This window comes from Indicator indicator, unplaced genomic scaffold (genome assembly GCF_027791375.1).
Source record: "Indicator indicator isolate 239-I01 unplaced genomic scaffold, UM_Iind_1.1 iindUn_scaffold_105, whole genome shotgun sequence".
Lineage (NCBI taxonomy): Eukaryota > Metazoa > Chordata > Aves > Piciformes > Indicatoridae > Indicator > Indicator indicator.
In genome coordinates this window covers 89,671-116,412 of record NW_026539218.1, presented here as the reverse complement: position 1 = coordinate 116,412, position 26,742 = coordinate 89,671, and the positions used below count along the sequence as shown (strand labels likewise).

At 54.5% G+C, this 26,742-nt stretch overlaps 2 protein-coding genes across 2 annotated transcripts in view; both read left to right on the top strand.

Moving 5' to 3' along the window:
* The first annotated feature begins 777 nt into the window (after positions 1–777).
* LOC128980314 (A-kinase anchor protein 8-like) lies at positions 778–22,796 on the top strand. Its single transcript, XM_054398776.1, has 13 exons — positions 778–805; positions 5,327–5,365; positions 5,920–5,952; positions 6,624–6,906; positions 7,533–8,133; positions 8,562–8,706; positions 9,607–9,654; positions 12,055–12,151; positions 13,051–13,192; positions 14,289–14,382; positions 16,044–16,174; positions 17,307–17,402; positions 22,202–22,796. Exons 1-13 carry the CDS (start codon positions 787–789, stop codon positions 22,697–22,699), a joined length of 2,226 nt encoding a protein of 741 aa, XP_054254751.1. The 5' UTR covers positions 778–786; the 3' UTR covers positions 22,700–22,796.
* Positions 22,797–24,836: 2,040 nt separating this feature from the next.
* BRD4 (bromodomain containing 4) overlaps positions 24,837–26,742 on the top strand; it is a 64,742-nt gene continuing 62,836 nt past the window's right edge. The window contains exon 1 of the mRNA XM_054398779.1: positions 24,837–24,874. The gene's annotated coding sequence lies outside the window, so the exon portion shown is untranslated. The remainder of the gene's footprint in view (positions 24,875–26,742) is intronic.

The window sequence follows — 26,742 nt, the reverse complement described above, 5'->3', positions numbered from 1 at the left end:
CTCTGCAGCAGCTCCTGGGCTCTGCCACTGGGGAGCCCACAGCTGGCCCCAGCTGTGCAGCTGTGGCCTGGCTGGGGCAGAGCAGAGGGGCAGGAGCAGCTCCCTCAGGCATGGGTCCAGCGTTAGGGATCCTTCTGCTGTGTGAGGGAAGGGATATTTTTTTTTTTTTGGGGGGTGGTTGGAGGAGGAGTTGGGAAAGGAGCTGGGAAAGGCTGAGGCTGGTGGTGCCATTACACGAGGGATTGAAGGTTAGGGAGACCTTTGCGTGAGGGGTTGGGGTAGGTGACCACCATCGAGCGAGGGGCGTAGAAGGTGGATACCATTGTGTGAGGTGGTTTGTGGAAGGGAAGGGGCTGGGCAAGGGTCTGGTGTGATGGCTGCGGCCTCAGGTGATCCTGGCCACGGTCAAGGCTCAGTTTGGTTGCCCAGGGCCGTAGCCGAGGGGTCAAGCCGCGGCTGAGCCTCGGGCCCCGCGCTGTGGCCTCAGCCCCGCGGGCTCCATCGCGATTCTCGTGAGGGAACCCAGCCGCCCAATCAGGAGCGGGAGTAGCTGTGATTGACCGGACCGAGCCCGGCTTTGGGCCAATGGGTGGTGCGAGGGTGGGTCGCGCCTGTAGAAGCGCTCACCCAAAGACGGCCGCTGGGGGCGGGCTCTTGGAGCAGAGCCAATGGAGAGCTTCGTGGGCGGGCTACGACGGCGGCGGGGCCCAATGGGCGGTAGGCTTGGTGCGGCTGCGCAGTGGGCGCTGGCGGTGCGGCGCGGAGGGTCGGAGGTGGCAGGCAGCGATGGAGCCGGGATACGGCGGTAGGTTCCGGGGCGATCCCCGTGGGAAGCGGGATGCACCCCTTCCCATTCCCTTTTTCCCCGGGACCGGCGGTTTCGTTGCTGCCGCTGCCTCAGAAGCGGCTCCCGGGAGCGGCGGGAAATGGAGAGAAAGGCGTTGGGGGGGGGCCCCCCCTGGGTATCGGCCCCTGCGGGAAGCGTTGTGCCCGCCTCGCCGTGAGGCGATGGCGCCCCTGATTGGCTGAGCGCTGCGTCGCTTAGCGGTAGGGCGCCGCTGATTGGTGGAGAGGCGCCGTTGAAGAAGCGGGGGGGGTGGTGTTAACCGTTCCCTCGCTTTCCCCCCCCCACCGGGCGTTGTTGTTGTTGTTGGGGGGGGCGGAAATGGAGCCGGTCCCATTTCTGAAGACGACACAAAATGGCGGCCGCGCCGCCACACCCCCGCCGCGTGCGTGTCGGCCATCCCCCCCCCCCTCTCCCGCCTCCGGTTGTGATCCCCCTCCATAGGGGTCCCTTCCCCAGGAGGGTCCTTCCTCGCCTCGGGGCGTCTCGTTTCCTCTTGGGGGGTCCCCGTTCTCTTTTCCTTGTCCCCCTCCCCTAGGGTCATTGTTCTCTCTCCGGAGTCCGTCCCCTCCCCTGAGGGATCCTTGCCCTCCCCAGAGGCGTCTTTCTCTTCCCCGCGGCCCTTCTTCCGGGGTCCCTTGTTCCCTCCCCGAGGGAGTCCTTCGTCTCCTAGGGAGTGTCTCTTCCCTTCCCCTGGGGTCATTGTTCCCTCTCCGGCGTCCCTGCGTCTCCCGGGAAGCCTTTTCTCTCCCCGGGGAGGGGCGGAGGGGCTCTTGTCCCCGGCCAGCGGGGGTCTCATTCCCTCATTGGTGTCCCTGTCTGCTCCCATGGAGCCTCGTCCCCTCCCTGGACAAGTCTTTTCTCTCCTCGGGGGGTAACTTGTCCCCCTCCCTGGAGGAGTCGGTCCCCTCCCCGAGAGGACCTTTACTCTGCCCAGGGCTCCCCGCGGGGACCACTCCTCCCAGAGTGGGTCTCGTCCCCTCTCCGGTGTCCCCGTCTCCTCCTCCGCGGGTCCCTGTTCCCTCCCCTGGCGTGGATTGTCCCCTCTCCAGTGCCCCCATCCCCTCCCGAGGAACCTTGTTCCCTCTTCCAGAGGATCCTTATCCTCCTCTGAGGATCTTGTCCCTTCTCTGGGGGTCCCCATCCCCTTCTCGGTGTTCCTTTCCCTTCTCTGTAGGGCGGGGCTTGGTCCCCTGTCCGATGTCCCCATCCCCTGGGGTCTGCATCTCCTCCTGGGGACCGTTGCCCTCCCTCTCCAGGTCCCCACCCCCTCTGTTGTGGGGGACACTGGGGGTTCCTAGAGGGTCACTTAGGGGGCTTCATCCAGACCGTATCCTCATGCTGCCCTCCCACTGCTTTCACCCTGGATAGACCCCAAAAATCCACCCATTTCCCCCAGGTGAAGCCCAGTTTGGGCACCCACCACAACCATAAACCCACCAGGGCGAGCTGTGGGGGCTTGTCCCCCTCAGGTGGCTCTTTGCCCCCTCCCCAGGCTAACCTCAACCAACAGAAAGGCAGCAAAGGAAGCACTTGGGAGCCCCCCGGGCGGTGGGGACTGCTTGTGGCAGTCCCTGAGGGTCCTTCTCTGGTGTGGGGAAGATATTTGTGAGGCCATGGAATGGGTTGGGTTGCAAGGGACCTTCAAGATCATACAGCTTGGGTGTGGGCAGCTCGGAAATGGCCCTTTTGGGTAATTTTGGCTGTTATTTGGGGGTCTGAGTGTAATTTGGGTGTTTTAGGGCATTATTTAGGTATTTTTGGGCAGCGTTTGGTTGCATTTGGGTAGCGTTTCGTCGCTTTTGGGCAGCGTTTGGTTGCTTGTGGGCAGCATTTGGTTTTATTTGGCTGCCTTTGGGTAGAATTTGGCTGCTTTGGGGCAGCGTTTGGGTTTTATTTGTATTTGTGTATTTTGGGGCTGATTTTGGTCATTCTTAATGTTCTCTGTATTTATAGGCATTATTTGGATATTTGGGGAGTACTTTTGGGGCATTTTTATGTGACTCTTGGGGGCCACTTTCTGGTATTTTTGAGGGTATTTTTTTGGTACTGGGGCATTATTAGGGTATATTGGTCATTGTTTTTTTTCTATTTGTAGGCATTATTTATATTTTTTTCTGTAATTTTGGGGCATTTATGGACTTTATTAGGCTTTTCAGGTATTTGTGGGCATTATTTAGGGGTTTTTTGTATTATTTGGGTCTTTATGGGCATTATTAGGCTTTTGGGGTATTTGTGGGTATTAGTTTGGTATTTTTTGGTATTATTTGGGTGTTTATGGACTTTGTGAGGCTTTTTAGGTATTTGTGGGTGTCATCTGGGGATTTTTTTGGTATTATTTGTGTGTTTCGGTCGCTAATTAAGGTTTTGTTGGTATTTTGGGGCATTATTTATGCATCTTGGGTGTTTGGACGTTATTTGGGGCTTTTAAGGTTTTTCTTAATATTTTTGGGCACTATTTCAGTGTTATTTGGGGTTTTTCGATATTTTGGGGCATTATTGGTTTCTTTCATATTTGTCTGCATTGTTTGGGCATCTTTTGTGACTGTTTTTGGTATTTGTAGGCATTATTTGGGCATTTGGGGGTATTTTTGGTTTTATTTGGGTATTTTGGGGCTTTTGGGGGGCATTATTTGGGTATCTTGGGTATTATTTGGAGACAGTAGGTTATTTTTTAATTTAAAGACATGGTTTAGGGGGTTTTGTATTATTTGGGCATTTGTGGGAATTATTAAGCTTGGTTTTGGTATTTGCAGCATTACTTGGGCATTCTTTTAATTGTTTGGGTATTTTAGGGCATATTTTCTTAGTGTTTCTGGATGTTTGGGAATTTTGGGAATATTCTTGGGCATTTGGGTAATTTTTAATGTAGTTAGGTATTATTTGGTTGGGAATCTGGGGTGTTATTTGGATATTTTGGGGTATTATTTGGTGGGATTGGGGCAGAATTTTGGTATTTAGGTAGCATTTCCATTATTTTTTGGTTGTTGAGTATTTTTTGGATACTATTTGGGTATTTTTAGGCATTATCTGGGTATTTATGGGTTTGCGTTTTGGGTGTATTTGAGTATTTGGGGGCATTACTTGTTTGGGGTTTTTATTGTTTGTGTCTTTTTGGGGCAGTTGAATTTGGGGGGGTTCCAAGACTGAATTGGGGGATACCAGGACTGAATTTGGATGATTTCAAGGCTAAATTTGGACAATTCCAGATTGGAATTTGGGTCATTTTGGGACTGAATCTGTGTGACTCCATGACTGGATTTGGGTCATTCTAGGATTGAATTTTAGAGGATTTCAGGACTGAATTTTGGGGATTCCAGGGCTGAATGTGAACAATCCCAGAACTGAATTTGGGTGATTCCAGGATCGAATTTGGGTGATTCCGGGATGGAATTTGGATGACTCAGGACTGAATTTGTCCAGTTCCAAGGTTTTGTGGCAGCCCAAATGTGACTGATGAGAGGTTGGTGCTTCCCAACCCCAGGACTGATCTTCCATGGATCACCACAGTGCAGGGGATCCCAATTCCAGCCTGGAATCCTCAAAAGGTTGGGGATGAGACACGATTGATTAAGATAGGAAAGCAAATCCCTGCTGTGAGATAAAAGACTCAATGAAGCTCCGGTGTGTGGTAGCCTCTTTGCTTCCCCTCCCACCTCAGCAAGAGCTTCTCCCGCTGCTGGCTGTGGCTGGACCTGCCCAAAGCCACTTCCGTTAGCACAGATCCTGTAATTAGCGCTGAGGAGCGGAGGGAGCTCTGTGGGCTTTGTGGCTCCAGAAGAGCAGATCTCACCTTGGACCTTCTCTCTTGATGTTCTCCACGCTGGTGTGACACAACCCAAACGTCCTTCTTGGGGCAGATTTCAGAGAATCATGGAACAGTTGGGTTGGAAGGGACCTGTGGAGATGGAGTCATGGAATGGTTTGGGTTGGAGGGGACCTCTGGAGATGGAATCGTGGAATGGGTTGGGTTGGAAGGGACCTTCAGGATCATCCCTTTCCAACAAGATGGCAGGAGGGCACCTTCCACTATCCCAGGTTGCTCAAGGCCTCATCCGACCTGGCTTTCAGCACTTCCTGGGAGGGGGCATCCCCAGCTTTCCTGGGCTTTGGTTCTTCAGGGCTTCCCTGGTTTTAGGTCATCTATCCCCAGTTTAGGGTCATCAGTCCCCAATTTGGGGTGACTTAGCCCAAATTTGTGTGATTTAGCCATAATTTTGGGGTGATGTATCCCCAGTTGTGGGTGATGTATCCCAAGTTTTGGGTGATTTAGCCCCAGTTCACCTCTTCAAGCTCCTTTCTCTTCCCAAATGCTTCCCTCAACATCTCCTCAACCTTTAGATTGCTCCAAGGGCCTGTATTGAAGCATCGGGCAAGCTCCAGGCCTGTTCCCAAGCCCTCCAGATGAGCTTTAATTAACAACTTTGGGGTTAATTATGGGCAGAAACCACTCCTCTAATGACTCCTTCCTTCTCCCTGCAGGTTATGGCACCTGGAACACCGGAGCCACCAACACTCAAGGTGAGCTTTGTGCTGCCAGGAGCTCTGAGGAGCAACAACTGGAGATGAAAAAGGGATTAAATTGAAATCTAGACCCAGATTTTGCAGCCTTTTCATCCCTTTTACCTACTTTACTGATTTTTGAGGGGAAAATCTTCTCCTGAACTCCCATTCCCAGTCTCAGCTACTGGAGCAACTGGTCCCAACCCAACATGTGATTAATAGCTGTCTGGGATTAATTCGGGGAATTTGGGCTCTCTCTTGAGCCTCTTTCTAGCAGAAAGCAGCCTAAAAGTGATAAAATTAACAAACATCTTGGGTTTTGCTGCTTCTTTGGAGGCTTGGTGGAAGCATTGGAGGCGTTCTCAAGCATGAAGTCATGAAAATGCTCCACAAACAGCTTAAAAAAGGAGATTTTAGTGATTTAATTTTCATAATTAGCTCCTGGAGGGCCTGTTTTCTTGCTTTCCCATCCTGTATCATCATTTTTGCCTAAATTCTGGGGAGTTAGGCCACGAATTTCCAACTTTGCTGCTTTTTGACCTCAAACTCTATTCTCTCTTTGGCCCTCTCAGGTACCTATGCGACGAACGCAGCAAGTTGGCAAGGTAGGTTTTGCCAAACCTGGTGGGGTCCTGGGTTTGTTTGCATAGACTCACAGCATCATTTGGGGTACAGAAGGCCTTGAAGGTCATCAGGTTCAACCCTTAATCCAGCACTGCCAGGGAACCACCCAAACCATAGCCCTCAGTACCACAGCTCCAGAGCTTTGAAACCTCTCCAGGAATGGGGACTCCACCACTGCCCTGAGCAAGCCTCAATGAGAAATTGTTCCTTGTGGCCAACCTCAGCGTGCCCTGGCAGCACCTTCAGGATGCTTCCTGTGGTGCCAGACCTCAGGACAAGAGGTCTCAGCCCCAGCTGTCTGCAGCCTCCTGGCAGGGAGCTGCAGGGAGCCAGAAGGGCTTCCCTCAGCTTCCTCTGCTGCAGCCTCAGCCCCCCCAGTTCCTTCAGATGCTTCTCACATCTTCTTCAGACTCTTTCCCAGCTTTCTTGCCCTTTTCTGGCCATGCTGCTGCCCCTCCATGTCCTTCTTGGGCTGAGTGGCCCAAAACGGAGCCCACCACTCCAGGGGTGGCTTCCTCAGTGCCAGATGAGCTTTAGGAGTTTCTGTGGGCTTTAAACATCTAGAACCATAGAGAACACTCTAGAATGATGGAGAAGACCTTTGGGACCTCTTCCATGTCTTTCTGACCATGCCTTTGGTTTCACCTTCCAGGCTATGAAGGCTATGACTACTACAATACCCAAACCACCGCAGCCAACACTGCGGCCACCTACAACTATGCAGCAGCCACTTCCAGCAGCTGGGACACCCCCAAGGCGTCGGAGCTGAGCCTGAACGCCGACGTGGGCAGCGCCATGGCCGTGCCCTCCTACGGCACCGAGGCGGCGGCCAATGAGAACTCAGATTCCATCATCGCCAAGATCAACCAGCGCCTGGACATGCTGTCCAAGGAGGGCAGCGGTGGCGCCGGAGAGGGCATGGATGACCAGGAGAGGTGATTGTCCCACTCCTTGACCTTTGAGTTGCCCAAGTCCAGCGTGGTGGGGTGGGAGGGGACCTCTGAAGCTCACCCAGTGCAGCTCCCCTGTGCCAGCAGGGTGCCCACAGCAGGGTGCCCAGGAGCCCAGTGAGCAGCTGGCATTGGAAGTTCTCCACAGAAGGAGACTCTGGGCAGCTGCTTCAGGCCTGGAAGCCTCCAAGCCAGCCAGGTGCTGCTGAGGGCACCTCCTGGCTCCCACTTGGTGCCCCTTGGCCTGGTGCTGGGCACCACTGAGGTGAGCCCAGCCCCAGCCTCATGCCCCCGTCCCTTCAGCTCTTGCCCGGCATGGAGAAGATGCCCTCTGGGGCTGTTCTTCTCCAGGTTGAAAGCTTGAGTCCATGACTTCATGAGTCTGTGGTTGTTGGATTCTGTGACTCCATGATTCTTTGATTCTGTAACTCCATGATTCAGTGATCCATCCTTATAGGCTCCATGACTCTATTATTCCATAACTCTACTATTCCATGATTGATTCTCTGATTACATGACTGGATCTCTGATTCTGTACCTCTCTAACTCCATGATCCACAACTCCCTAACTCCACAACGACCTCACTGCTACCCTTCCTCTCCTCCTCCAGCTCCTTCCGCTTCGAATCCTTCGACTCCTATGACTCCAGGTCCTCCCTGGGCGACCGCGACCTGTACCGCTCTGGCTACGACTACGGCGAGGGCAGCCAGGAGCGCGCCGACTCCTTCGGCCAGTTCGACTCCCGCCGCGACCAGGCCCGGCCCCGCGGCACCAACTACGGCCTGCTCCGTGCCCGCGCCCAGAGCCGCCTGCAGCCCCGCGGCCGCCTCAACACCGCCTTCAGCCGCCCCGAGCCCTTCATGGCCTCCTCCAGCTCCGAGCGGCTCTCGGCACGCTGGAACGAGCTGAACTACATGGGGGGAGGGCGCGGGATGGGGGGTGCCGGCTCCGGCCGCCTGCCCTCCCTCTTCTCCCAAGCCCTGGTTCCCGACTATGGAGACTACGGCGACTATGGAGACTACGGCGATTATGGAGACTACGGCGATTATGGAGACTACGGAGACTATGGAGACTACGGAGACTATGACTACGGCATGATGGGAATGTCGGGCATGGGCATGGGGCGCTACGGGAACATGCCCTACGGAATGGGCAGGCAACGCAACAGGGACAGGATGGGCACCGCGCCCTGGCACATGAACACCATGGCGGTAAGTGGGGGACTCCTGGTGTTTGGGTCAGCTTGGAGACCTTGGAAGGGCTTGAAGGTCACTGAGCCCAAGGTCTTGTAGGTCATTGAGCCCAAAGTCATCAAGCTCAACCTTCAACCGAATGCCACCATTGCCACTAAACCATGTCACCTAGTGTCATCAAGTCCAACCTTCAATCCAATACCACCATGGGCACCAAACTATGTCCCCAGGTGCCATGTCTGAAGTTGTCACCCCTGGGAGTGTTTTCTTCTTAACGTTGGGTTTTCTCTTGCCTTGGTGGTTGGGTTTCACCATTGGGCTTTAGAGCAGAGGCCTTGGAGAGCAAGGAGTCTTAATTCATGATGCGTCCACCTTGGAGATACTTAAACCTCCATCCATGAGGGAATTTTCCATCATTCCCTATTGAACCCTTTCCTATTCTGCAGCCCAAGAGAAGAGGCTTCCGGAACCGCTCCGGTGGGCGGGTGGAGGCCGAGGGCGGAGGCCGGAAGCGGAAGCAGTCACAGAGCGGTGAGGAACCTGACAGCAAACAGGCCAAGAGTGACAGCGAGGGGGACGACACCGAGAACGGTACGAAGTGGCCTCACCCCCTACACAGCCAGCTCACCACAGCTGCCCCTCACCACCAAACCAGGGCCCTCAGCATCACAGATTCAGGGCTTTGAAAGCCCTCTAGGGATGGAGACTCCACCACTGCCCTGGGCAGCCTGGGCCAGGCCTGCCCAAGCCCTTCAGGGAGGACATTTCTGCTCCTGGCCAACCTCAGCCTGCCCTGGGAACACCTTCAGGCTGCTTCCTCTGCTGGCAGCCCTCAGCACAAGAGGTCTCAGCCCCAGCTGGCTGCAGCCTCCTGGCAGGGAGCTGCAGAGAGCCAGAAGGGCTTCCCTCAGCCTCCTCTGCTGCAGCCTCAAACCCCCCCAGGGCCCTCAGCTGCTCCTCACAACTTCTCCAGACCCTTCTCCTTCTTCTCCAGACCCTTCTCCTTCTTGCCCAGCTTCCGTGCTCTTCTCTGGCCACTCTTCAGCCCCTCAATGTCTTTTTTGGGCTGAGTGGCCCAAAATTGACCGCCAGGACAGAGGTGGACAATTCAGGTTGGCCACAGAGAATGACCACAGGCAGATCCCTATGAGCTGCTCCTGATCCTCCCTGTGGTTTTGAGCCATTGGCAAGTTAATTAGGGACTGATTGGTGGCCTCCTGGCTTGTGGAGCAGGAGAAAAGTCTCCCCAACACCACAGAGTCATCATGGAATGGGTTTGGTTAGAAGGGACCCCTGGAGATGGACTCAAGGAATGGGTTGGGTTGGAAGGGACTTTGGAGATGAATCATGGAGTGGGTTGGGTTGGAAGGGACCCCTAAATCTCATCTAGACCAATCTGCCTGTGGTCAGCAGGGACATGCCCAACTAGAGCAGGGCCACCAGAGCATGGTCACCTAGAGCAGGTTGCTCAACACTTTTTCCTTTGTGCAGCAGATGATGGTGAAGGAGAGGACAAGTCTGGAGATGAAGCTGACAAAGGTGTAAGTGGCCTCTGACTTCTCCAGCTTTGGGGCACAAGTGGGCACCTTCCAGTGGGTTCCTCTGGGCTTTGTGACTGCACTGAAGGTCAGAAGATCTCAAATCACCCCCAGCCCAACTTTATGAGCCCACAGTTCATGCTCCTCAGCAGATTTGTCCCCTTGGGTGGGACTTTCTGGGGATCCTTTGGCACTGAGGGGTCTCCAAAGCTCTGGTGAGGGCCAGGTTTGGATGTTCTTGGTGGGTTGGGTTGCCAGGTGGGATGGAGGTCACTGCCCTTGGGTCCACTCAGGACTTGGTCCAACTGGTTCCAAACCCCAGTGAGGTAACCCCAGGCTCTCCTTGTGCTTCTCTCTTCCAGAAGAACAGCAACTGGGACCATTTGGTGGTGGAACATTGAGTGTCACCCCCCTCACACCAGCTCCTGGATCAGTCCTCCAGATCCACCACAATTTGAGTTTTGGGTCAAAAGCTTCTTGCTGTGACCCAAGGACCTGCACCCTGCTTGCCTTCTGCTTGTGTGGCACCAACCGTGCCATGCTGGTCACCAGGGAGGTGCCAAACTGAGCTCATTTCCTCCACCCCCACATCTGGATGTTGGGTTTGGGTCATGGAGGACAGCAGTGAGGACATCTCTGTGTCACAGCAGGCAGAGGAAAGCCAGCATCAGCTGGAAGAGCTTTCAGTGGAGCTAAACTGAGCTAAACTTGGCTTCTTTGGAGCTCCTCCTAACAGTCCTAGAATCTTAAAGGTTGGAAAAGACCTCTTGAAGGTCTGGTTCCTGGTCATGAGGTCTTGTCCCTGGTTATGAGATCTGGGTCCCTGGTTGTGAGGTCTTCTCTGTGACTCTTAAGTGTCTAGATCCCAACAGCACCTCCTAGGTGAGGTATCAGTTGGGTTTTGTCTCCTTTCAAAGACATTTGGCTTCTTCAAGAGGGGAAATACCAAAGCTCCTTCTTGGCCAGCCCCAAAAGCACCAGGACTGGATTGGAGAAGACCTCTTAGGATTATCAATTCCAGCCTTCAGCCATCTCCTGGAGTAGTCCAACATTCATTCAGCCTTGAAACCACCTCAACTGATTCTGGGTTGAGGTTCTCAGACCTGTCAATCCCCACTTGGTGCCTCCTGCACTTGGGTGGCTTGGGGAAAAAAAAGCCACATTGGAAGGGCTTTGGGTGCTGCTTTTGGGTTGCTTTGAGGTGGTTCTGTTCTGCCCCAGCCAGCTGTGCAGCTGTGGCCACTTGTGGGCTCCCCAGTGGCAGAGCTGCTGCAGAGAGTCCAGCAGAGGGGAGGAGATGCTGAGGGCACCTCTCTGGGTGCTGCTGGGGAGCCTGCAGGAGAGCAGCCCCAGAGGGCATCTTCTGCATGGGGGCAAGAGCTGAAGGCTTGGGGGCATGAGGCTGGGGCTGGGCTCTGCTCAGTGGTGCCCAGCACCAGGCCCAGGGGCACCAAGTGGGAGGCAGGAGGTGCCCTCAGCAGCACCTGGTTGGCTTGGAGGCTTCCAGGCCTGGAGCAGCTGCCCAGAGAGGTTGTGGAGTCTCCTGCTGTGGAGAGCTTCCAGTGCCAGCTGCCCACTGGGCTCCTGGGCACCCTGCTGGGGCTGAACCTCCTGGAGCATCATTTCCAGATGATGTATATGGGCTCCAGAGGTCCCTTCATGGTTCCACCATGATGGGATTGGGGCATTCTTGGATTCTGTTCTTCCTTTCCCAAGAATTCTGGAGGGATTCTTGGGAAGGTGACTTGAGGGACCTGTCCAAAGCCACCCCAAGATGCAAAGCTGCTGCTGGAGCATCTCTGGTGGGTTTTGGGGATGAGCTTTCTTGAGGAGCATTTCCAACCTTGTGAAAAGTTGGGGAACGAGGGGGGGGAAAAAAAGAGTTTGGGGAAGAAAAGGAGAACTTCAGGAAGATTGCTTGGAGTAGGTGTGGGAAGGTCATGGAGCTGGAAGTGGTGAAGTTGGGATGGACAACTGCTGGAGACCTTGGGAAGAAGCAGTTGGAAGCTTGTTGAAGGAATGGGAGAACATCTGGGGACCAGAAGATCTTAGGACCTCCTGGAGCTGATAGGATTCTGATGGGATTCTGGTGGATTCTGATGGGATTCCAATGGATTCTGTGGAATTGTGATGGTTTCCGATGGATTCTGTTGAATTTTGTTGGGATTCTGGTGGGATTAGATGGAGTCTGATGGATTCTAATGTAATTCCAATGGAGTTTTAGTGGATTCTGGTAGAATTCTGATGGGTTCTGATGAAGTTTTGATGGATTCTGGTGGAATTCTGATGGGTTCTTATGGATTCAGATGGGTCCTGTGGCATTCTGGTGGACTTCTGATGGAATCTGGGGGGTTCTGATGGGATCTGCTGGATTCTGATGGCTTCTTCCTCTCCACCTCAGCCTCTGGAGATGGCTGTGAGGAGGATGATGAGGAGATGAAGAAGAAGAGGGAGAAGCAGCGGAGGAGAGATCGGATGCGTGACCGTGCCATGGACAGGTAAGGGCAGAGCCAGACCCCTGGGGCTTCTACTACTGCCTTACTATCTCCAGGAGGAAGAAGCAGCTGCTGGTTGATCCCTGTGGGTTCTACTACAGTTTTACTATGTCCAAGGCAGAGTGAATCTTGGGGTTTGATCCATGTGTGTCTTACTACAGATGTACTCCGTCCTAGAGAAAGTAAATCCTTCTGGGTTAATCTCTGGAGGCTCTACTACAGCTTTACTATGTCCAAGAAAAAAAAGTAGGTGTTGGTTGGTCCCCATAGGTGCTACTACAGGTTTACTTTGTCTTGGAGAGAGTAAATCCCTGTGGATTCTACTACAGCTTTACTTTGTTCAAGACAAAGCAGTAGGTGCTGGCTGATCCATGTGGATTCTTCTACAGCTTTACTACCTCCAGGAGGAAGAAGGAGGTGCTGGTTAATCCCCATGGGTTCTACTAGAGAATTACTTTGTCCACGTTTAATCCCTGTGGATTTTACTACAGTTTTACATTGTCTGAGACAAAGTAGATCCATGTGGATTGATCCTTGTGGAAAGTAGATCCCTGTGTATTAATTGCCCTGTATTTTACTACAGCTTTACTCTGTCCAAGCCAAGTAGATCCCTGTGGATTAATCCATGTGGATTTTACTACAGCTTTACTCTGTCCAAGACAAAGTAGATCCCTGTGGGTTAATCCTTGGGGATTCTACTACAGCTTTACTCTTTCCGAGACCAAGCAGATCCCTTTGGGTTGTTCCATGTGGGTTCTACAGCCCTCAGCCCAAGCAGGCTGGGCTGTGGTGGCTCTTGGAGGACCACCAGGAGGTAGCAAAGCCCAAGAGGGACCTGGGGAGGGCCTGGATCCAGATCTCCTCCTGGAGCTGATCCAGTCCCTCCCGGGAATCCTTTCCAGGATCCAGTTTGCCTGCTCCGTCTGCAAGTTCCGCAGCTTCGAGGAGGAGGAGATCCAGAAGCACCTCCAGAGCAAGTTCCACAAGGAGACCTTGCGCTACATCGGCACCAAGCTGCCCGACAAGACCGTGGAGTTCCTGCAGGTGGGAGCAGCCTGGCACGGCCGGGATCGGATGGGAATGGCCAGGATCAGGCTGGGATGGCTGGGATTAGGTTGGGATGGACAGGATCGGGCTGGGATGGAGGGGATTAGGTTGGGATGGACAGGATTGGGCTGGGATGGAGGTGATTAGGTTGGGATGGACAAGATTGGGCTGGGATGGATGGGATTAGGTTGGGATCATCAGGATCGGGCTGGGATTGGCAGGATCAGGCTAGAATCACCAGGATTAGGTTGGCATTGTCAGGAACTGGCTGGGATTTGCAGGATCATCTTGACATGGGCAGGATCAGGCTGGGATTGGCAGGGTGAGGTTGGGATGCCCAGGATCAGGTTGAGGTGTTTGAGGTGTTCCAGGTATAGTTTAAGATTATTCAGGCACAATTTGGGATATCCAGGATGAGTTTGGAAGTACCTTGGCTGAGTTTGGGATAATTCAGGATGAGTTTGGGATTGTTCAGGCTGAATTTGGGATTTTTGAGTCTCAAGTTCAGTTTTCCAGGCTGACTTTGGGATTCTGGAAGATGAATTTGGGGTTTCCAGTCTGAATTTTGGTTTTCCAGGCTGCATTTGGGATTAATCCAGGTTGAGTTTGTAATTTTCAGGCTGCCTTGGGGATGTGGAGCCTGCAGGAGAGCAGCCCCAGAGGGCATCTTCTCCATGCTGGGCAAGAGCTGAAGGGTTAGGGGCATGAGGCTGGGACTGGGCTCTGCTCAGTGGTGCCCAGTGCTGGGCACAGGGGCACCAAGTGGGAGGCAGGAGGTGCCCTCAGCAGCACCTGGTTGGCTTGGAGGCTTCCAGGCCTGGAGCAGCTGCCCAGAGAGGTTGTGGAGTCTCCTGCTGTGGAGAGCTTCCAGTGCCAGCTGCCCACTGGGCTCCTGGGCACCCTGCTGTGGGTACCCCACTGGAGCAGGGTGGGGTTGTATTGGGGGAGCTCTAGAGGTCCCTTCCCACCCCCCCCACTGGGATTTGGTATGGGATTCCCTGTGGATTCTCTCTGGAGAAGCCTCTTCCCTTGGGGTCTCCGTGAATGGTCTTGCTGTGGGACCTGGAGGCCACTGAGTGCTGTCCCCTCCCAGGAGTACATCGTCAACAGGAACAAGAAGATCGAGAAGCGGCGCCAGGAGCTGACGGAGAAGGAGGGCACCAAGCAGAAACCAGACCCCTTTAAGGGTGAGTGGCTGTGCCCAGAGCAAGGAACTGGCTCCAGGTTGACCCCAAAATGATCAAACTGCACCAAAAAGTAAAGGATTTGAGCAGCTTGGCCTCAGGGTCTGGTTGGCTTTTGGCCAGCTTGGTGAAAGAAATCAACTTGGGCTTGAGGGGCGAGGGAACCTCAGGTTCATGAGGTTCCTGCAGTGTCAGGGACACAAAATGAGGGAAAGAGGGGAAAAACTCCCCCAAATTGGAGAGTTTTTTGGCTTCTTGATTGGTGAAGCTTCTCCAGCAACAAAACCAGAGACACTAAAATGAGGGAAAGGTGGAAAATCTCCCCAAAATTGATGGATTTTGTGGCTCTTGGGTTTGTGAAGCTCCTCAAGTAGCAGATTCCTGAGGTTCCTGCAGTGTCAGGGACCCTGAAGTGAGGGAAAGAAGGGAAGACTCCCCAAAATGGATGTTTTCTGGGACTGGATCCTGGTTTTTGGTGGGCAAAAAGCCTCTGGTGAGTTGATGTTTTTGTACCCAACTAGAGCAGGTTGCTCTCAGCCCCTTCAGGTTTTGACCTTGAATGTCTCCAGGGATGGGACCTCCACCACTTCCCTGGGCCACCTGATCCAGTGTCCCACCACCCTCAAGGAGCTGCTTCTTAGTGTCCAAAAACTTCCTCACATCCAGGAGCTTCTTCCTGATGTCCAAGAACTTCTTTAAGTCCAGGAAGTTCTTCATCATCCCCCGGCCTGCCTTGCCACCAGGGATTGTCCCAGCCCAGGTGCCAGACCTTGCACTTGGCCTTGTTGAACCTCCTGTGGTTCCCCTGCCCCCACTTCTCCAGCTTGTCCAGGTGCCTCTGGATGCCATCTCCAGACATGCTGAGGGTGTCTCCATCCTACTGCCCAGGGCATTGATGAAGGGGTCCCAGTATGGGCCCCTGAGGGCCACCATTTGTCACCCATCTCCCTCTGGACATTGAGCCATTGGCCACCACTCTTTGGATGCAGCCATCCAACCAGTTCCCCATCCACCCATCAAGGCCACATCTCTCCAACCTGGAGAGGAGGATCTTGTGGGTGACCCTGTCCAAGGCCTTGCAGAAGCCCAGGTAGATGACATCCATGGCCCTTCTCTTGGCCACTGATGTTGGCCACTAGGTTGGTCAGGCAGGGCTTGTCCTTGCTGGGTTCTCCAGCCACCTCCTGGTCCTCCATGGGCCTTGTATCATCGTCTTCCTTCCTCCACGTTGGTAGGATCTGGTTTGGAGTAGAACATCTCCCCTCCCCATCTTGGAGCCACCCAAGGGATTAGGTTTGTCTCTGGAAGGAGGTTGGGTGCTTAAAGAAGACCTTGGCCATGACATGGTCATCAGAGGGGGTCAGGGGTGGCATTGAGCAGCCAAGCCCCTCATTTGTGGGGGACTTGGGGCAGAGGCCTCCCCATCAGATGATACCAAGCTGGGTAGGGTCTTCCCTAAAGGGCTTGGCCAGGCCTGGCCCAGGCTGCCCAGGGCAGTGGTGGAGTCTCCATCCCTGGAGGGCTTTCAGAGCCCTGGAGCTGTGGTGCTGAGGGCCCTGGCTGGGTGGTGCCCTGGCAGCGCTGGGTGAAGGGTTGGGCTCTATGAACTGTGCAGGTCTTCTCCAAGCCAGGCAGTTGCATTCCTCTGTGCTGTGTCCCTGCAGGCATTGGCCAGGAGCACTTCTTCAAGAAGATTGAGGCTGCTCACTGCATGGCCTGTGACATGCTGATCCCTGCCCAGAACCACCTGCTCCAGAGGCACCTGCGCTCCGCCGACCACAACCGCAACCGCAGGGTGAGCACCTCCCAGCCTGCCTGCCCCTGCAGGGCTCCAGGCTTCAGCTTCATCTGCAGCTTCCAGAACCTCCTCCTCTGCTCTGGGATCTCACCATGAGACGAAGCTGCTGAGCGGAGAGCTCTGAAGGGTTGTGGCTTAATCCATGATCTATAGGAGAGCTTCAAAGCAGCCTCAGTAGATCTGGAGATGACACCAAGCTGGGTGGGGTCTTGAGCTGCTGGAGGGTTTGAGGGTTCTTCAGAGGGATCTGGCCAGGCTGCAGCCATGGGTGAGGTGAATGGGATGAGGGTCACCCAAGGTCAAGTGCTGGATCCTGCACTTGGGTCCCACCAAGCCCATGGAGGCTCCAGGCTGGGGGCAGAGTGGCTGGGAAGTGCCTGGTGGGAAAGGCCCCAGGGGGTTGGAGAGGAGCCAGCAGTGCCCAGGTGGCCAAGGAGGCCTGGAGCAGCCATGGTGTGGGCAGCAGGAGCAGGGCAGGGATGGTCCCCATGGACTGGAGGCACTGGAGTGCTGGGGTCAGTTTGGAGCCCTCAGCCTAAGAAGGACATTGAGGGGCTGGAGAGTGGCCAGAGAAGGGCAGGGGTACTGGGGGAGAGTCTGGAGAAGGAGGAGAAGGGTCTGGAGAAGTTGTGAGGAGCAGCTGAGGGAGCTGGGGGAGGTTGAGGCTGCAGCAGAGGAGGCTGAGGGAAGCCCTTCTGGCTCTCTGCAGCTCCCTGCCAGGAGGCTGCAGCCAGCTGGGGCTGAGCTCTTGTGCTGAGGGCTGGCAGCAGAGGAAGCAGCCTGAAGGTGTCCCCAGGGCAGGCTGAGGTTGGCCAGGAGCAGAAATGTCCTCCCTGAAGGGCTTGGGCAGGCCTGGCCCAGGCTGCCCAGGGCAGTGGTGGAGTATCCATCCCTGGAGTGCTTTCAGAGCCCTGGAGCTGTGGTGCTGAGGGCCCTGGCTGGGTGGTGCCCTGGCAGTGCTGGGGTGAAGGTTGGACTTAATGATTCTAGAGGTCTTCTCCAACCAAAGCAATTCTCTGGGGGATGATTTCAGGGATCGGAGATGAAGCCCTTAGGAGGAGGAAGACGAGGAGGAGCTCCTCATTGCCATCTCTTCCCTGCTTGTCCTCATTGTTGGCTTCCTTTGCAGATGGCTGCAGAGCAGTTCAAGAAGACCAGCTTGCACGTGGCCAAGAGTGTCCTGAACAACAAACACATCGTGAAGATGCTGGAGAAATACCTCAAGGTGAGTGCAGGAGAAGACCTTTGGTGCCTGGTGCCGCCTGGAGCTGCGTCTCACCGCTGGGGACCTCCGTGGGATGAAGTGGAGCTTCCACTCCATGACCTTTTCAAACCTCAAGATGGTGGCTTTGGTTTCCTTCTTGGTGGCTTCTCCACCGCTTCTCCAGGTTCCTTCTCTCCTTGCTTGGTTTCACCCTCAGAGGCGCTCCCGGGCGCGGGGAGATCTGTGCCGCGTCCAAAACGGAAGCATCAGGACCTAGCCCAAAGGAGCTCCCCAGGTTCTCCAAAGCCACCCATGGAGATGTGGCCTTTGGAAAGGTGTTCGGGGGGGACACCAGGATCCCCCCCACCGAGTCCAGGGGAAAGCAGCACCTTGGGTCGGGAAGTCACCACTTGAATCCCACCGGGACTGAATCCGCCGGGAGCGGCTCCGGGTCCCTGCTCTGGGAGGGGGGAATTCTGACCCCGTGGAGCTCTGTCGAGCTCAGCCAAGTGCTGGTGGCACTCCATTCCCAAATCCTCTTTAGTCCCTGCATCCCTTTTCCCTCCTCATCCCTTGGGAAGTGGCAGAGACCACCCCGGCTGATCGACAGAGCAAGCAGGAGAGGTGAGGGTAGGGTTGGTTTTAATCCCAAAGCAGCATTTGGAAGGCCAGGAAGAAGCCTTGGAACTGCAGAGGATTGGGTGGGATCCATGGGATCCGTGCGGGAACGCCGCTGCCAAGCCCACCCCTGGGTATCCGTGGGGTTCCGGAGGTGGCATCTGAGGAAAGGTCTCCAACCTCCCTCTGCCAAGTGAAGAGGAGAGAAAAAAAACGAAGCTCTTTGGCTCTGGGAATCCAGGAATGGTCCCAGGATCCAGCAGGAGAAGTCCTTGGTTGCCCATCCCAGCAGACAAGGGCAGGCAGATGCCTTCACCCTTCACACATAGCCCCACCACGGGGGAACAGAGGTGTCCCCCTTGTCCCACCAACGTCATGCTGTAGGGTTTTGTTTTTCTGGCCCAAGCTGTGCCAAAAATTGAGTGAAATCAGTCAAAAAAGAGAACCCAAACCCCCTGGGATTCCACCCTGGTGGGTCCCGAGAATTTTGGAGCCGGGAGCGTGTCGGCGTAGGATGGTGCCACGTCCCTCCAGCCGGCCTCTCATACACCTTGAGCAAGAGGGGTGAACCCCCTGCGGTACCCCACGGGGAGAGCGGCGAGGTGCAAACCTCCAGCATCTCTTTTTGAAACATTGGAAACCAAAAACTTCTTAAAATTAAATCCCCTTTAAAAAACAAAACAAAACAACAACAACAACAAAAAAAAAAAACCACAAAAAGAGCACAAAATAACCCCCCCCAAAAAAAAAAACTTGGGAACCACTCAAGTGCAACTCCATCTACCCCTGCCAGGGTCCGCAGGCACGGCCACAGCTCCTCCTGATCAACCGTATCAAAGGCTGCCGGCAGGTCTAAATGAATCCGAGCCCAGGAGGAGATCTTCAGCTCCATCCCAGCAGGCTTCTTCTCCGTATCAGTCCCAAGGTGGCAAAATCCAAGGCTGTGAAAAGGGGTGGAGGAAAATCTGAGGATTTCAGGTAATTCCCAGAGCCGCCAACGCCCCGTAACCAAAACCAAAGCAAACACCTTCTGGGTCAAAAAGCTTCCCCCTCCCAAGAGAGGGAGGAGATTAATTAGTTAATTAAGGAAGACTTGGCCTCATCAAGAGATGATGTCTTGACCACTGGCCTCATGATTCCTCCTTGGAGGAATGGCAGGAACAGCCTTGCCCTTCCCAAGGGAAGCCGTGTCAGATACCACCACGAGTGGACCTCCACCATGAGTGGAGTGGACCTCTACCACAAGTGGACCCTCCACCAAGAGTGGACTCCACCACAAGTGGACCTCCACCAAGAGTGGACTCCACCAAGAGTGGACTTCACCTCCCCTGGTCGCTTTGACCGGCGATTGACGGACGTTGGGGTCCAAGAATCGCGAGGTACCCAAGTGAAGCTGTGTCAGATCCCACCATGAGTGGGCCCCTCCACCATGAGTGGACCTCCACCAAGACTGGAGGTGGACTTCACCTCCCCCCGTTCGCTTTGGCCGGCGATTGATGGACGTTGGGGTCCAAGAATCGCAAGGTCCCCGAGGGAAGCTGTCAGATACCACCACGAGTGGACCCTCCACCACAAGTGGACTCCACCACAAGTGGACTTCACCACCCCTGGTCACTTTGACCAGTGATTGACGGCCGTTGAGGTCCCAAGAATGGCGAGGTAGAGGTCGTGACCCTCAGCCAGAGAAGATGAACGTTGAGGTTTCTCCTCCATCCTGCATGGATCTTCTGGCCAGCCTGCTCTGAGTCCCAGGCTGAGGCTGGGAGGGGGCTTCAGAAAAGGGAAGTTCTGGAAAGCTTTTTTTTCCTGCTTTCTGGAAAATTCGATCCTCTCTCCACCCGCCGCGGTCGATCAGGTTCAGGAGAGGTCTCTGCCAATGTGAGGTGGGCAAAAACCCCCCAGACAAGGGGTTTTTGGAGCATGGTTTGTCCTGGGATCACAGCCCAAAGGTCCAGGGGTGACTCTGAGCCCAGCGTGCCCCCCCCCCAAGTGTGACCCCCGGAGTGAGGGGGAGTGGTACTGGGAGCTGCTGTCTGCATGGAGAAAGGTAAAGAGGATAAAAAAGCTTAAGAACAGCAAAAAAGGGCAAAAGAATCCATGAAAATCCCCCCCAGAGTAAACAACACACAAAAGAAAAGCGACAAAAAAAGCCCAAACTCAAAAATTCTGCCATGAAACTCCCCCAAAATAAACCCCAGCCTGTAAAAGACAGCAAAAAGCCAAAAGAATCCACAAAAAAACCCCAACCCCCCAAAAAAACTGCCTGAAAACTGTCAAGAAATAAACCCCAGCCTGCAAAAAGCTCCACAATACCAAAAGATTCCACTAAGAAAAAAATAACAAAATCAAAACAACCCAAAAAAAAAATCTGCAGTAAATGCCACAGAAGATAACCCCCAAGCTTTAAAAAGCCAAAAGAATCAAAACAAAAAATAGAAGCTCAAAGAAAAAGCAAGAAAAAAAGGAAAACATTAAAAAATCCACAAAAATCAAAAAGGCACTAAAACTCCACAAAATTCTCCCCAACCCCACCCAAGTTAAATAGGCACCCAAAAAAAAAAACCCCAAACCCTATAAAATTCCCCCCAAAATCCACAATGATTAAGAAGGAAACCAAAAATAATCCTTAAAATTCCCATTCCAAATTCAAAACCCCCAAATATCCCAACTCTCCCCCAAAATAATAACAAAACAAAACTTAAAAAATCCACAAAAGTTCCCCAAAATGCCCAAAGAAGCAAAACTGAAATCCATGAAACTGGAAAATTCAGAAAATGTCAATAAAATTACACAGAACCCTCAAAAGTCATCAGAACACCCCCAAAATTCCCTCAGAGTCCTCAACCAATCCATAAATTCTCCCCCCAAAATCCACAAGTATCAAAAATCCCCAAGTTCCCCTCAAGAATCCCCCCAATATCCACAAAACTCCCAGAAAATCTAAAATGCTTTAAAAAGAATCCCCAAAAGCCTCAAAATTCCCCAGAATGCCTCCGAAAGTCCCAAAATTGACCCTAAAAGCCTCCCAAAATATCCCAAAAGCAAAAAAATTCTCCAAGAATCTCCCAAAATTGCCCAAAAGCCTAAAAATATCCCCCAAATGAAAAAAAAGGCTCTAAAAAGCCCCAAACTTTCTCAGAATGACCCCAAATTTGCCCCAAGAAGCTCCAAAACTGCTGCCAAAATCCAAAACTAATCCCAGAAGCCCCAAAAGTGCCCTAAGGAAAACCCCCAAATCCTCCAAAAGCTCCAAAATTCCCCCAAATTGCCCAAATCCCAATAATGTCCCAAAAATGCCCCCAAAGCCTCCAAACTTAAGTCCTAAAAAAAAAAAAGACCAAAAATGCCTCCCAAATGACCCCTAAAATCCACAGAATTTCCCAAAGTTTCTAAAGTTACCCTCAAAAGCCCCAGAACTGGAAAAATTGGACAAAAATTCTCTCCCCCCAAAAATCCACAATATTCTGCCAAAACATCCCAAAGAACTTTAACAATTCTAAAAATGCCCTAAAAAGCGTCCAAAATTTCTCCCCCCCCAAAAAAAAATCGCCAGAATTCCATAAAACATAAGAAAATCCCACAGAAAGAGCCCAGAATTGCAAAACTGCCCCAAAAATCCATAAAAAGCCTAAAAACAATCCCACAGGAAGACTCCATAATTGCGCCCCCCCCCCCCAAAATATCACATTCTTAAAACTCCTGAAAATGTCCCCCCAAAAAAATCAAAATCACCCCAAAACTTCCCAAAATGTCTCCAAAATTCTCAGATATCCCAACCTTGTCCCCAGGATTCCCTGATTCCAGCAGGTTTTGGTCTCCCGCTTCTAGGGAGGCTCCAAGCCGCATCCGGATCCTCCCGGGCTGGGATCCTGGCATCATCTCCCTGGGCTGGAGCTTTGAGGAGCTTCCTTTAGGATCTGGATCCTGAATTCCAGGATCTTCCCTATCCTGCTGAGGTCCTTCCTGGTGGCCCTCCAGGAGCTTGGTCCCTTTCTTCCCTCTCTTTCTCCTGGAATTTCCTAATCCTTCTGGATTTTCCATGCTGGATCCTTTCTTTTCCCGCCCTTTGAAGACCAAAGGGACTCTTTTGTTTTTGGTGACCACAAAGTATCTCCAGGTCTTCCTGGGTGGACATTTCCTGCTGCCTCCCCTCGAGCTGATGACTTCCTCCCTCCTCCTCTATCCCATTTTTTTTTCCATAGGGAGAAGATCCCTTCACGGATGAGATCACGGATCAAGACGTGGATGAGCCCTTGGAAGGTGGCGATGGCACCGCCGAAGGAGCTGCCGAAGGAGCCACCGAAGCCACCATGGCTGAGGCCACTCCAGAAGGAGAAGGTGGAACCACAGAAGCTCCAGGAGCTTCCCAAGAGTTTTCCAAACCTGAGGAATTCCTGAAGAACCTTGGGGAGCCGGATCAGCCCCCCAAGCCCCTGCTGATGCCACCATTCCTGCAAGACGACGACCTGGAAGCTGAGGAGATGCCCTCAGAGGGGACGTCGGAGGTGACCTCGGAAGCGCCAGCAGCGGCGCCCTCGGAATCCACGCAGGAGCTGCCCACGCTTCCCAAAAATTCCCAAAACCCCACTGCTTCGCCCCAAAATGAACCTGAGGGTTGGGCAGGCAAAGAGGAGCAGGAGAATGGGAATGAGGAGGAAGAGGCGGAAGAGGCTCCTGCAGCGGAGCCCCAACCGGAGTAACTGTGAATATTGGGGTAAAATCCATCATTTTTTGGGTTCTTTTGGCTGGAAAACCCCAAAAATGGGGAATCTTGGGATTGAGTTGGAAGGGAGGGACCCAACTTGTCTGGAATTTGCTTCATTCCCCTTCCCCCTCTCCCCCCCCCCCCCCTTGATTTTTTCTTTATTTTAGGATGAAGAATGGGATAAAAAAAGCCCCAAAAACCCCTCCCTGAGGGCCCCTCCGCTGGGATTTGGGGAGGGAATTTTTAGGAATTCCCTTCCTCCGTCCACTCCCCCCCCCCAAAAAACAAAACAAAACAAAACAAAAAAAAAAAAAAAGAAAAAAAAGAAAAAAAAAGAAAAAAAGCTAAAAACCGACCAAAAAAAAATCCCCCAAAAAAGGAAAAAGTTTGGAAAATTGAATAAAAGCAGTGATTGGATCCTGGTGGTTCCTTGGCTTTGATTCCAGGGCTGGTGTCCTCCTCCTGCCCCACCCCCACCCCTCAGCAGCCCCAGAATCCTCTTTTGGCGGGGGGAGAGGGGGGAAGCTTTTTAAGGGAATTTTCCCCAGGTTTGGGAATTTTTCCATCGGGAAATTGGAGGAATTTTGACCTCACCTTGCTGCCAGGCGAGGATTTGGGGCAGTAATTGAGGTTGTTACGAATGAGGTGGGGGCTGGGTCGCACCCCCCACCCTGTGATGTCACACCCCCACCCTGTCATGTCACACCCCCCCACCCTGTCATGTCACACCCCCACCCCGTGATGTCACACCCCCCACCCTGTCATGTCACACCCCCCTGTGATGTGACACCCCCCCATGATGTGACACCCCCCCAACGATGTCACATCTCCCCTCTGCCACGTGACGTCACAGTCCACCCTGTGCCATCTCCCCTTGCCCTGGGGCCTGTCCCCCACCCTGTGACGTCACAGCCCATGTGATCAGCCCCCACTGTTCCATGACATCACCCCCATGACGTCACACCCTGCTGTGTGACAGCAGACTCCATGTGGTGTCCCCTCTGCCATGTGACATCACAGCCCATGTGACCCGGCCCCTCTGCCACATGACGTCACCCCTACCCCCCCGCCCTGAGCCTGCGCCCCGCGCCGTGACGTCACACCGCTGGGCGTGCCCCCCGTGCGCCGTGACGTCAGGCGCAGCGCGGTGACGTCAGCACCGCGCCGCTGCCTGGAGCCGCTGCCCCGCTGCCGGCCGCCTCCCTTCCCCCCCCTCTCCCCCCTTCCCCTTCCCTTCTCCTTTCCCCCCTCGGCGGTCCTTGACGCCTCCCGGGACCCGCCGGGCCCGGCCCGGCTCCTGCCGCCGTTCCCCGCCGCCTGAGGTAAGAGCCGGGGCCGCGCCATGGCGGCTGCGTGAGGGCCAGCGCTGTGTGTACGGAGCTGCGGGGGGGTGCCGGCATTCACCAACGCCTCTTACGTCGCCCCGCCGGCGTAACCCGCATTGCGTAATGCGGCCGCTGCGTCGGGGAGGGCCTACGTAAACTGCGGCGCTGCAACCCTTCGCTCCGCAGATTTGAGGCCTTGCCGTGCGCAAACGGCGTAAGGCGGGGGCCGCCGTTAGCGTAGCGGCGGTCACGCGCCGGCTGCGTAGGCCGCTGCGCAAAGGAAGGGAGGGAAGAGCGGGGCGGGGGGTGTTGGAATTCTCAACCCCGTACGCACTTTGCGCAACTGCCCGCCCGCTCTTTTAGCTAGGGGAAGCGGCGTCCCGCACCCGGTACGGGGCCGTGAGGAGGCAGCAAGGCTACGGAAATCGCTCTGTTCGCCGGCAGCCGGCCAGAGAGGGGGGAGCGCCTTCCCGCCTGTGCTCGCTGGTTTACGCCATTTGTGTTAAAGCCAGCGCGGAGCTGCAGCGTTTACGTACGGAGCGGGATGGGGTAAGGTGGGAGCGGCGTAACCCGCTCGGCACCCCCGCTGCGCCGTTTGCGTAAATCTGGCTTTTGGGGAAAGGGAGGGAGTAGGGGGGTGGGGGGGTGTGCTGAGCTACGCCGTTGCTGTGGGGCCGCGGTGCGAGGCTGGGTTACGCTGATGGCGCCGCGCTACGCAGATTGCGTGCGGTGGGGCGGGGCGGCGCGGGGGCACTTCCTGCCGCCGCCATTTTGTCGGCGGACGGGAGGAGGAAGCGGCGGCTCCTGCGCGGAGGCAGCGGCCAGGCCCGGCCCCGCGGCTCGCGGTGAGTGAAGCCGCCGCCGCTTTTCCCCGCCTCGTCCTTCTTTGGGGGGACATCCCCCACACCCCACCGCCAGGCTGGGTAGGGCCGGGCCGAGCCCAGCGCTGAGGGGAGGCTCCCGCCGCGCCGTTAGGCCTCTAGGCCGCCCGCCCGCCCCCGCCCTGGCCCTGCAGCCAGGCCCGGCGGCCGCTCGCTCGGAGCTGCTGTAGGCGATGAGGGCATCGCGGACAGCTAAAAGGCGATGGGAGCCAGGGAGTGGAGCCAGGCTGGGCCGGGAGTGGGGTCTGCGTGTGCCCACCGGCCCCGGTGCCCTTGGGAGGGGGGGAGGCGGTGCCTTCCCAGGCAGCCCTGAGGTACCGAGCCGCCCGCCCGCCGCTCCCCACGGCTTCCCCGCCACAACACCCGCTCCAGTTCGCTCTCCACCGTCGTTCCACTGCTCCTTGGGCCTCCTGTAAGCCTTGAAGAGGGTGATTCGGTCGCCTGCTCCTCAGCTCGCTCGGCTCGTGGGTTTCTTGACGTTTTCCCAGGTTGTTTTCAACTTCTTTAGGAGTTGCTTGGACGTTACAAAGCTGGAGGGGTCTGCTCTGGGAGAGGGGAAACTTCTGAGCTGCCCTCCCTTGGTTTTGAGGTGGGAAGGGCGAAACCTGGGTGCTGCTGGAAGCTGGAGCCGGCTGGGGAGCATCTTCTCCTTCCTTCCCCGGGGGCTTTGTAGGTTAAAGAAGCAGAGGATCGAGGTCCCTTCATGGATGTTGCTTCACACGGCCCCTCGGTTCCTCGTTTGATGCAGTAATTAGCCACTGGCATGAAAGTGGAGTTTGGTTTCTCTTACTTCCAAGGCACGTTGGGCTTTCAGATACTTCATGCCACTAATTAACAGCAGGGAGGGAAAAAAAAAAAATCTCATTGGTGACAAGCTGGAGCTGCTCTCAACCTTTATTAACCAGCCAGGGTTTACCTCTCTTCAACCCTGTCCTGCTGTTTTCCTTGGCTGCTTTGTAATTTTCACCTTTCCCAACGTTTAGCCTGCATATAAGTTTTATTCTGAGAGAGATTAAAGCTTCCCCTGCAAATAGATTTTATTTGGAGGGACTTTGGAAGCTTCCCCTGCAAGTAGTTTTTATTCTGAAGGACTTGGAAGCTTCCCCACACTCCCCAGCAGAAGCATTCCCAGAAAACCCTCTTCCCAGCTCCGTTATTTTCCAGTTTCCACCCAGTTCTCCATCAGCCAGGCTCTGGGAATAAAGAGAGGCAGGGATGGGTGTTGGAAGCTGAGGAATTAAGTTGTTAATTAAGCCAGTAATGAATTTGTAGCTTGGTGGGGCAGCAAAAGGCCCTTGTGAGCCACCCCTGGGGGTGCTGCTTTGATGATTGGCTTCTTGGTTTTGTCTCTTCAGCACCCAGCAGAGTTTTGGGGTGGTTTGAGTGATTTCAGGACCTTGTTGTCATTTCCCAGAGGTTTGGCTTGAGCTGTTTGTGGTGTGGGGACCCCAGGTGCTGTGTCTGAACTCTCCTTAAGCTGCCAGGCAGGAAAATGATCCCAAAGTGCTCTGAAGAACCCAAATGTTGCTGATTTCACCCCATTTAAAGGCTGTTGGATTTTCACTGTTGGAATAGTTCAGCTCTGGGGGAGCTTCTTTGACCCCCAGGACTGCTTGCAGAGGGCAGTGTGGACAGAATTCACCCCTCTGGGAATGTCACAGGGGTTAAAAGTCATCCTCTGGGCTTACAGGAGGGCCTCTCTCTGCTCCAGAGGAGGAGGCAAAGGGAAATATTTGACTTGCCCACACCTGAGCTGCTGGAGCCTCCATAGTGACCATAAATAAACACCAGGGGCTGGGGGGGAAGCCACCCCTGTGGGGCCTGCTTTGCCC